The sequence below is a fragment of the Petromyzon marinus genome, chromosome 24, assembly GCF_048934315.1.
Source record: "Petromyzon marinus isolate PM22_M1 ecotype Great Lakes invasive population chromosome 24, UKy_Petmar_22M1.pri1.0, whole genome shotgun sequence".
Classification (NCBI taxonomy): domain Eukaryota; kingdom Metazoa; phylum Chordata; class Hyperoartia; order Petromyzontiformes; family Petromyzontidae; genus Petromyzon; species Petromyzon marinus.
Window position 1 is genome coordinate 1,025,207 of NC_133690.1, and position 12,118 is coordinate 1,037,324.

A 12,118-nucleotide genomic window follows, 5' to 3' on the forward strand; every position below is an offset into this window, starting at 1 on the left:
AGCAAGTCACAACAACACAATCGATACATTTCGATTTAAAGCTTTCGTGACTGCAAGGATTCATCTTCTTGGTTCTTTCGGTGAAGTCACGCAGAATGAGAATAAAACAATAAAACAAAATAAGACTCAAATTCTCACGACGTTTCGGCCACAACACAAGTAGCCTTCTTCAGGTGAAAGAACAGAACTGTCGGGACGACAGTGCTTCAATGAACGCTGCTAAGAATCGCAGCGTCTTTTAAGCTTTACTTCTCCCACCTAGCTTAAAAGACGCTGCGAATCTTAGCAGCGTTCATTGAAGCACTGTCATCCTGACAGTTCTGTCCCTTCACCTGAAGAAGGCTACTTGTGTTGTGGCCGAAACGTCGTGAGAATTTTATTGTCTTATTTTGTTTTATTGTTTTATTCTCATTCTGCGTGACTTTACTGAAAGAACCAAGAAGATGAATCGACACATTATTAATCATTCTCAAAAGAAGTTGTAAACAAAAAATACTGCACAGTACTTACATCCAAGGTAATTGCTTCACGGTCTTTTTTTGCTCTTCCGCTACCACTTTCACTTAATGGCCTCTTTCAAGACAGCGTGACATACTCTTAGTGAATGAAGAACGTTGAAAAAGGGTGAAATCCTCCTCCACAGTGCAGTGCCGAGCGTAATCAACACGACGTAGCGATAAAAACGAGCCACGCTTGGGCAGCACAAAGTGCGCGGGAAAAACCCGCACAGCATGGAAAGTTCGCCACGCACACCACCTGGAGCAGTGTGAAATGCGCGCAAGGAGAAACGACAGACATGGTTCGACATTTCCCCCATAAAAACTATAACTGAGAGATTCTAAATTTCGTAAATGCGAATTTTAATTAACGTATATCGAATGTTTCCCCTAATTTATAAGCTACGTTTTAGCGAAATTTTGCGAGGGATGACTGCTATTTTTCACATTCAGAATCAGAATATTTTTCCTGGAGGAATCTGATTAACTATAAAGCTCTTTTTCACAAATGTCGAGTGTGGGTCGTGTAATAACAAATAATACAAAATATAGGAAAGGTAAACAAATCACTTAAAAATATACAAATAAAACGAAATTATTTTTTATCTTACCAGGTAAAGCCCACTAATGTATTAGCTTATTTTTCAGAAGTGACCTAGCCATAAATTATAACAGTGGCTTATGTGGAAATTTATAGCAGCAAGATAATCTAAATTATCTCAATGCATGTTTATGATATCTCTAACCTGCATGTTTTCTCGTATTTCATGTGTTCCTCTTTCTATCTCTTAATTCCAAGCACGCGTCTTTGTGCATTTTTCAGCTGTTTCATTTTATTTGTTAATGAAAGCATTCATGAAGAGAAAAATTATTTTATAACACCTGCTACGATGTATGGATTGTAAACATGGACATTGACAAAGAAAATGCAACAAAAGCTGGAGAGTATTTTTTTGCATTATCGCCAAGTGATTTTTGCTGTTTTAATACAGCACAATCTGGTCGCAGATCTCCTGATTATCCTTTTAGACTGATGGGACAAATGTGTCTAGGGAGCACAGCACATTTCACATCTCACACTTCACCCTTCCCCTCCCTGTGATTTGATGGATTTTCATAATTATGGCTCATGATTCAATACAGGAAATGATTTGCTTTTTGTCTAGTTTGTATTGTCTCATTTATTAGTTACATTTACGTGTAATTTTCATGAATGATGTTCAAACACCAAATATCACCAATTATAAGGCATCGATTCTGCGAAACCACACGTGGTAAAAAAATACTCGTTAATATGCTGTAATAATGAATGCATCGTCCTTGAAACTGATTGGTCTGCACCAGAGACAAGCCTACTTTATTGTTTGTCTCACTCGTGATAGACCAAAGGCCACTAAAAGGTGAGTAGAACAAGGCAAATGCAAACACCCACGCAATATAATTCTGGTTGAAAAGTTATTACGATGCCTTGTAATTGGTGTCTATTTTGTGTTTGAGCATATTGACACTGCATTTCCACCTGAAACGGTAAAGCCTTTTTTTAGCATTGAATACATATATGGTAGTTATGTAAACTTCATCTTCCAGCTGAACCTGTTGAAACAATAGAAACATGGGAAACTCGCGAGCTGTAAGCTGACGGTAGAGAATGGATGTGTTGCAGCAGGGAGATTAGTGACGAAAGTGGCCTGGTGCTCAGGTTCCTCCATGCCCTGGAGACATAATTCACTTAGCGTGCACAATGGTGCATTCCTTTCTGAGAAAAATGATTGTTCAGTTTGTGCCAGAGTTTTAATGCAATATGGGCTGTCTCACGCATGCATTAAAGGGGTTTCTGAGAAAATGAAGACCAGCGCATTGATTCTTGCTCATTCTTTAATTTCTTTATTGATGTATTTAGTTAATCTTTGGAAAGCTCTTAATGGTTATGCGATGCAATGTCTCATTTACAGTGTGGCACAAGGTCACGTGCCGTTTTGTAATATTGATGGGATTGTGTTATGGGGAGTAGCGGTACTGCTCAGCTGTCCGTGCTATTCAGGTTTAAATTATGGCCATGATGTACAACACCATTGACAAATGAAACATAAACAAGGTCTGGCCAGTGGCTTTCTTGTTTCAGCCGAAATCGAGGCTCTGGTGCCTTCGTGTCATTACTACTGAGTTGGCTAAGCAGTATTCGCTGTTTGCTGTAAATAGTGAAAAAAATAGTGACTATATACTGCCAATGAAGTTGTCAAGCAGCAGATAGGCGTAAAACATTGTCATGATTTGTTTTTGATTGAGCACGCTTTATGCCGGAGCGTCACTGAGTGCTTTACACAAGACAAGCAACTTGCATCATATTTCATCTCAGCGCATTTGAAAGGGCACCCCACCTGCAAGTGGGCATAAGTCTGCCAACAGGGGGCGATGATTACGATGGGTAATTTTACAACACACAATGGCCTTATTTCTAATAATAATGAATGGGAAAGTGTAACGTCCACTGTGAAGCATATAGCATGTATTTCATGGTCAATACATCCGTAGAAGTAACAACCCGGCTGGACAATAGTCTAGAACCACGAACCTCTACAAACAAGCAGCGAATGCACGGCGGGTGAGTCATGTCACATTCTTCCAGAGCTCCCTCAGCAGGCCATCATATCATCACATGATGGAAGGCCTAAAAAGCAATTTGTGGGTAGCTAAAAAACACAATGTAACTGGTATTGGACAAATATTGCAATGCTAAAAATGACCTGCAAATTACTCAATTGAGATTACACACGGTAGCAACATCGCCCCCTACTGAAAACATTTGGCAGGACCCTTTTGAAAAAGAATCGTGCAACTCAAGTGAGGCTTTTCTTGGTAAACAAACATCATAAATAATTTAAATTTACATTAGTACGAGTATGTCATATATAGACACAATTGCGACAAATGGATGTGTCTCATGCGCATCTCAGCTTTGACCTGCTTGATTCACGAACCAGACTTCAATGGTTATCGATGACAGTCATCGCTTACACACACTTAATTAAATGGAAATCATAACGTGAGCTAACTGAAATTTGTGTTTTGCAGCAAGCATTGACGGGACAGGAGAATCTGCAGGAGGTGTCCACTCTGGAGATGTGTGTGGACACACGTGAGAGCAGCCTGGGGAACTTTGGTTGGTGCATCCATCATAAATGCACATCCCACAACACCATCGAGAAATCATTACACACCATCTTGGGGAGTTTATGGGAAGTAATAAAATAAAAAATAAATCAGGAAACCATTCTTTGTCCTCCAATATAGAATTTAAGTCGATCAGCCAATCTGTGTTCTCGACCAATGTCTCCAGTAGTGCATTTTGTAAAAAAATATATCTCTTATGCTGAATGTGATTTGGGACTCAACAGCATTCATGAATAATGGTCCTTGCCTACAATGCCAGGCAATGTAATACCGTTCGTCTAATGGTCCACACCCACATGATGGGGCGAAGAAATCAAACTGATCCAAGGTTTCCATTATTTGAACAAAGCTATTTTAGACACCATTATTGTTCTATAACTCCCTTTTGTTCAAGAATGAAAAGCATCTTTCCTATGTATGTGTAGTGAGTCCAACTGAGTCGCAGACGTTGTCTTGGGAGCAACACTTTATTCAGTAACTCAACATAACATAACAACCTACACTTGGGTGTTGAATGCTCATCTAGCCACGCTACGGCAGAACTAGACACAGTTCGCTATCCCGGCCCGGACCACAAGCTGGGTCCCGGACCGCGTGACTAGAGGCTTCTTTTATCCGCAGGGATCTTCATCACCAGCAACACGAAGAACCCTGAGCCCCTCACGGGGCCCCCGTTATATCGGCCTGAGCTGGGGCTGGCTCCGCCCCTCGCCCCGCCCACCTTCTAGATCTGTCGAGCTCTTTCCCGAAGGCTCCGTGAGAGCTCTTTTATACCATGTGACAGCCAAGCGGCCCCCGTCCACTAGTGGCCCCCCTCCAATATCATCCGGTCACATGTCGTCAGGTCAACCAGCATATGCCCCAACGTAACCCTGGCTGGCTGACACTCCCTCTCACTCCCTCACCGGGAGCCCGCACCGCACACTGTACTGGTGCCTCCGCGCTGACCAGTGCTCACCCAAGCCCCGCTCGGGCTGGTACTTCCCCCAGTAAGCGGGCTACACATAATGCCAACGCATTATCCGCCTTGGCTTCGTAAGCCCGGCACCACACAGTGACAATCACAGTCACTACATATGTCTTCATAGCTTTCGCACCATCAAAAGCATCCTTATATTAAGAAACCCCCCATTGCACCAACTTGGTCAACATGCTCTTCATTACTGTAGCCAAATATAATCTCAAACATGTATGCACACATTATGAGACCTCCTTTGCCAGTAGCAAGATATAGTAATAGGTTTTTACCCTTTTATCTGGCACCAAAACTGACACCTTTATACAAGGGATCATGTTTGCAATAACCACAACACAAGCAGTCAAAATGCAAACAAAAAGAGATAACTCTGATAATTATGCACTGTCCTTGAAATTGATTGGTCCACCCCCGAGATGGCTTTTCTTAGAGCCTAGTCTCCACTGGTGTTGGACAAGATGACGCCTTTTTACTGCTTGTGTTGTGGTTATTGCAAACATGATCCCTTGTATAAAGGTGTCAGTTTTGGTGCCAGATAAAAGGGTAAAAACCTATTACTAAATGTATGCGCTCTTATGCAAGTTTTGCTCTTTCTGTGGCTCAGTGTGATTCCAAAAATGCACTTCTCCATGATTCATTGTGCACTTTCGGCTTTTGTTTCATACTTAATGTCCATATTTTTAATCCATTTATCATAGGTAATATACATTGGTTGAAAATTTTCTCTCGGTACATTGATATGTGGATTTTTTAATAAACAGTTTAAGGTAGTTGTCAATAGGGACGCAGCTGGAAAACACATTAGATAATGTATTTATAGGGCAGTTACTGAAGGCAGACCAAAAGCAAAATTATTAAATAAAGTGGCAGATAAGAACCGGTTGGACTGCTTTTGTAAAACTTAACTTGATAATGAAAACACATTACAGTACATGAATTGCACACATCTATATAACAGGTTGCTATTTTGCATTGGCTGTGCTGAGATAGACACAAAATCCACGTTCACACAACCAAATAAACAAAATCATCATCATGTCAGCAAACATGATGTTTGTCAGCAAGTTAAATTTGCTATGACTAGTGTCACACCTAAGAAAGAATGCACAATTGCTATGACATTAGTTGATATTCTACGGTCATGAGAAAATAGTTTTCATATCCAGTCAAAGAACATAATAATTGGATGCAGAATGAAATGGTGTTGCCTACTCAGAAAGTGAATATAAGGGGCGACTGTTGACCATCTACTGTTGATTAAAGTTTGCCACCGTTGCAGTGTGGATTGTATTTTAATCACCACTTATGCATCAGATTGACCTTTCTTTCCCCATGTAAAACGCCTTAATGCCTGAGGGCTAATTCACTGGGACTATACAGCTTTTAGTCCCAGTATTGCTCACTCATACCTGAGACTGATCCCCAATGTCATCTTGCTCAGGTGCTCATCTGCCTGGGCTACTGCACCTCAAGCTCAACAACAGCACCATCAGCTGCATTAGGTACACGAACATCCCACCCACCATGCTGCACAAACCACGCTGTTCACATCAACTGTCTTGCTATTGTAGTGGTAATGATGGAAACACAGTCCTCTTCTGGAGGCAACACATTTATTTAATAGTGACAACTATAACACGAGGTCCCTAGCACAAGGGGTATCGGTCCCTCCACCCGATACCCTGGGAAGGTACAGCCTCCGGGCTAGCGTGTCCTACTTACTGGGACCACTTCCTCTAGATATCAGCCCTTCGGCTAGGGGGACCTAGGGGAGGCTAGCTAACCGGACCCAGCCAAGGTCCTCGGGTCCCGGCCACTGGCCCGCTCGGTCCCGGCCCTTAGAAGGACGGCGGTTCCGGGGGTTCCCAGAGTCCTTTTCTAGGCTGGCTCTTCGGGTCTTCAGCTTGACGACGACTGGCAAACCCTTTCAGGGTCCGCCTTATATACAGCTCCCAGGGTCACTCCACCCCTGGCCACGCCTACTCTCTGGAACCTTCTGGAGGGACCTGGACTATTGTGTAATCCCCCAGCCCCCACTGGGGGCCTGGGGGTGTATACCTCCGGTTCCCAACCGCCCTCTGGGTTCCCTGGTCTAACGGCGTTACTCGCTGTCGCCCCCTGTTGACCCATGGCTGGCGTTACACCAGGTAAGTAGCGGTGACCGCGTATAACGCTATCAATACCCACTACACTATCTTGACTATTGACTAGACTGGGCACAATCCAACATATCTTGACTTGACAACTGCATTCTAAATTTATTCCTGCTCAAGTGTGGGATGGTATTCGAATGATGCTGAACCAGTGATGAAAGTTTCACATTCCTAAGGCAGGGTCCAACTAAAATGGAAAAAAAATCATCGGAAAAAATAATGAATAATGTTAAGCCTTCGAAAAATAGTTAAGTCAGATAGGGTAATTGGAGTGATATATCACTTCAAAACACTACATTGCTCATCAACGCAAGACTTGCAATACTCTTTTTAGTTGCAATACTCTTTTTAGTTGCAATGGTAAACAAGCTTGTACGAATATGATTCAACAATGCATTGTTGTGTTAACCATTACAGGAAAACTTTGTCAAATGCGGGGTTACATTCCTGGAATATGCCATACTGGACAAAATCACATTCGTTAAATAATAGACCTTATGAGAAAATTAGGCGTTGTGTTTCTGGGTGTGAAAATATCAGCCCCTAACTTATTCTATATGATTTCTACCTTAATTGTTATAAAGGATGCTGATTCACTCCCCATTTCTTTTGTGTGTACACCTCAACACAAAATCCCCATCTCCATTACTCTTTCCGCACCGCGGCACTCACACCCAATACTCGCCTCCTGACACTGAATTACCAGCCAGACGCTCACCCATACCACTGATACCACTGTCACCTGAACTTTAATGATTCGCCATCTAGGCGTCCGTATGACTGACGTCCTGAACGAGTGGTTGGCTAGATGTATGCGACAATGTGTGTGAACATTTGCATTGCGCGTGAGCATATTGAGTATGTGTTACATTTTTACACGAAAAAAACATACGCAAAAAAATATAAAACATGGTAAATAGTTCTCACAGTCGATTCATTCACACCATAGTACCTTCCAATGGATGCAGCACTCTCACCTCTCGCAAGCCTATCTAACAACAATCTTAGCAACGTCAAACTGCACATAGCTGAAACATCACCCCCGTGTTTTGGAAAACGGATCTCATCAAGTAAAGCATGTATGGTTGAAACACACCTTAAATAAAAGCGCGTTCGTTTTTTTCTGTATGTTGGTGCTGGTGTGTGTTGTGCTGTTGCAGGGATTTGGGAGGATCCCTGAGACACCTGCAGGTGCTGTGGATGTGCCGCTGTAGTCTTGTCGACCTCCACGGGCTCTCCTCCCTCCCCAGCCTCAGGGTGGGAATAATGATGCACGATATCTTGAGTGTGCATTTTTTATTTTTCCATATTCCCCCTTAGTTCACTGCTCAAACAAGATTGCTCACCGTAACATAGCCTGGTTTAGGCTCCAGACGCAGTCATCATGACATCTTGTTGTCAGCTTGAAGGCCCAAAAATCCACGGCGAAGTCAAGCTCACAATATGACATCATCTGGAAACCGGCCAACACATAATGAGGAGCGAATGCATCTACATTCAGGTCAGCCATGCTGGCTCTACTACTCAGCATCAGAGAATGTGTGCCCTACGTGAGAGAGGCTTGTACATGCAAAATAAATTGATTTAGTGTTAAATGAATGCTGCAGAAGCATCAATGGTTGTCTCAAGCCTACCAATGTAAACAACCTCTACCTCTTGGCTGGCATCACATCCCCGGACATCAGAAAAATAGTGGCCAGCTGTGCAGAACAATCGTGCCAGACCACAAAGTCAAAGCATCCGCACTGCTAGCGTATATATCTTCTGCCAGTAGACTCAAATAACATAGCTGCTGGCAGTAGATCCATGTTGCAAAAGAGTTTTACCACAACTACAGAACCTCTCAGCTCATCTCCGGAGGGCACGTGTCTCCAACTGTTTAATACACAACTGCAAGCAACATGAGCTGCTACTAAGATGAGACTCAGAGTCAGAAAAACCACAGGCACTACTTACTAGAGTAGCCAACTGACAGGAGTCTTCGTGGAAAGCAAAAAATCCAAATGTTCTCTGGACAGATCCCAAGAATGTTGTGGACTTTTTAAGAGAAGCTGTCTGACTCAGGCCAACGTCCAGCAAGCAAAACAGGAGACTTAATACTGGAAAAAATGTTTTACCAAGTATTGTAAGTGTTTAGGGGGCAGTAATTTTGGATCTTAATGGTGCATCCTCAGCAGCTCTGACATGGTCATTGTGAGCCCCCAGAACAAGAGACACATACCCAGGGCTGGAAGCTTGAATCATGGCAGTGTTCAATTACACGGTGTTTTATTGAGTGATTAATTTAAATGGTTGCTCCCTCATTTCCACAAGCCATCATCCGATAGATGGCCTTTCTACACGCCTAAAAACTAACCTGAAGTACTCGGTACAGGTCGTGCCCAAAAAATCACCACACTATATCGCCATAAAAATTAACGACTTAATAGTAGTCAACATCTACAAGCCTGAATGTATGGAATGGCCGTGTCTAATGCGACCACCACCAAGCCACCCTACCATCCATACTGGCGACTTCAATAGCACCCTGTGGGACTACAATGCCAATGATCGAGCAGGTGAACAACTGACATCAGGGACAGCAACAGAAGGCCAGTACCTGCTCTGTGATGCAGGAAGCGGACAACTTTTCTGACAATGTAATGCTGACCAGAAACAGGAGATACCTTGCTTGGGTCACTGAATTAGCCAAGAAGACAGGCGTGAAACAGTAGAGGCGCTTGATTCTACGTAAATGAGCTGAAAAGCCTGGCGCCTACTAAGGCTGCTGGGAGCAGTAGTGACGCCAACTTACAAATCTCCCCAAGTCAACCCTGACAGCATTGCCAGAAAGCTAATCAGCAATTAATGTCCATTGATAAAAAAACACAACATGGTAAGTTTATATAAAAAAAAACTATCAGACTCGACTTTTGCCAACAAACATCCACATTCTCGGGTCTTTTCTCAATCGAGGGAAGTAAACGCTCATTGCTTAAATTAAACCTGGGAAAGCCGTATGTTTCGATGGGATTTATCCAGAATTCATCAATAACTTTGGAGCATGAACATGAAAATGGCTAGCCACGTTCCTTAGGTGTAGTACCAAAAGAGTGGAAAGCAGCTAAGATTATAGCCAACCTTAAACCCAGCAGAGATGCATTGGAAAATACAAACTACCACCCAGTTTCCCACGTCAGTGTCTGTGACAAACTACAGACAGTCCCCAGGTTACAAAAGGGTTATGTTTCAGAGAACAATCCCTAACCCGAATTTTCCATATGTCGGAAACTGAACAATTTCCCCCCAAAATCAAGATAAAATCCCATAGCCAGAAATATTTGTGCCTCCACTACCTTTTTCTCTCAGTACTGTATCGCGCTATCATCCATTTTCTATCATTACCTGCATGTTATCGCTGTATATACGCTCTCCACTTTCAATGATTATTTCATCGAATATCTACCATAACACTACCCATTATTAAACTAATAGAAAATATACTGTATCCAATTGTTTATGACTACCACGAAACATTTTAACATTAATTGTTAACAGAAAGCAGTCACTTCCGAATGTTTGTTTCCCATGCATTAGGCTAAACTTGACACACACAAAGACAAAGATCCCCTGTATAGCCTTAACAGACTGTTGGGGCAAGTGCTGTTAGCGAGCACCTATGAAGGCCAGAACAGCACACGAGGGGGTGGGTGGCCAGCACCAGGCCCGGCCGCCTTTGTCTCCCCAGTGGTGATGTTTACATATCACACCAGATACTTATTTGAGGCTCAGTCGATATACGGGAGGTCCAGGACCGGTTCAGATAATCATCACTGATGTTGGCTGTGAGCGGGAATCAAACGCGGGTCATCAGGTTTGTAGCGTAGCGTGCTAACCGCTGCACTACCCCTCCCCAGAAACATACACACACGCACACAAAGACAGGCTCGTCTACACACAATAACCGCCATTCGCCACTAAGTGGCGGTGACGTCACCACGGTGCTTGTGCCAGACTATGTGCATGTTAAGGCAATGTGGAGTGTTGAACGCCTGCTGGCAGGAGGTCACGGGACAGACCCAGGTGCATTTGGTTGGCTGACTGAGATGACTGGCCAATGCACCACCTGTGCCCCCTTTGTTTTAGCCACCCGGCACTCTGCTCATTGTTGTGAGCGTCGCTTCTCTGCCCTCCGTTGTTGCTGGAGGGCGACTACCTCTAACTGCCCAGTAGCGTCCTTCCACAGAGGCCGATCTTCACACCACTGGTACCAGTCATCGGCAAGTCCACTCAGCTTCACATCCTCTTGTACCACATCACTCAATCTCTTCTCTACCCCGTGCCGCGCCCGTTTATCCCGCTCTTTCTGGCCGAACAAAAGCTGTTTAACCATGCGGTGGCTGGGCATGTGGGCTACATGACCCAGCCAACGCAACCTTGCCTGCTGGAAAAGCTCACCGATGGGACCTTGTCCAGATCTTTCAAGGATTTGTGAGCTCCTCACACAATCCAGCCTGGTTAAACCCAGGATAGATCGTGGGCAGGCCAGCCTACATTTTTATACACACATGCACACACATACACACAGTACATGAAGTAAATCACTCATGAAATAAACTTAAAATTAAGAAAACTAGCAATGGAAACATGGGGGGGAAAGATAGTTCTAAGCATTGAAAACAAACAATTATGATTTATGGGTGCTTTTCCGCAAAGTCCAATATTCGTAAGTCGGGTCTTCGTAACCCAGGGACTGCCTGTATTGATCAGTGGCTCATTCAAAGGCTGAATGAAGCATTCACTTGAGGATATAGTCTCCAAGAAACATGCTGGGTTTGGAACTGGCCAAAATTGCTGTGATCGGGTGTTTTATTTAACAAGCCATATTGATGCTGACATCGAACATCAGATCAAAAGAGTAACAGCGTTCAGTGACTTCTCTTCAGCATACAATACCGTACAGTGGAACCGTCTCCTGCTAAAGCTTGTCACAGCTGTGCCTTGCCACCCGACAATACAACGCATAACAAATGCAGAGCGAACCTGCTATCAGCCCACGAAGATTGAATAATGGACTCCCACAGGTATCTGTTCTAGCCCCAGCGCTGTTCAATTCTTCACCAGTAACATTCCGGCAACATCCTCCCGAAAGTTTATGTATGTAGATGACATTGTGCTGGCAACCCAAACTCGGACAATAGAGGTCACTGGAAACGTCCTTAAAAAAATCTAAACCTAAAAGCAAACTTAAAAAATGTGTGCCTTAAGCCAAACCCACCACCCCGGTACCGACTACCACCACCTTGAACAAGCCAAAGGGAAACAAAAACATGAGTGAACAT

At 43.5% G+C, this 12,118-nt stretch overlaps 1 protein-coding gene across 5 annotated transcripts in view; it reads left to right on the forward strand.

Moving 5' to 3' along the window:
• LOC116945465 (uncharacterized) overlaps nucleotides 1-12,118 on the forward strand; it is a 68,543-nt gene that overhangs the window by 21,383 nt on the left and 35,042 nt on the right. For all 5 annotated transcript variants that reach the window (XM_076069285.1, XM_032959777.2, XM_032959778.2 and 2 more), the window contains exons 3-5: nucleotides 3,570-3,657; nucleotides 6,086-6,146; nucleotides 7,958-8,054. In XM_076069285.1, coding sequence (XP_075925400.1) covers nucleotides 3,570-3,657; nucleotides 6,086-6,146; nucleotides 7,958-8,054 — 246 coding nt within the window. The remainder of the gene's footprint in view (nucleotides 1-3,569; nucleotides 3,658-6,085; nucleotides 6,147-7,957; nucleotides 8,055-12,118) is intronic.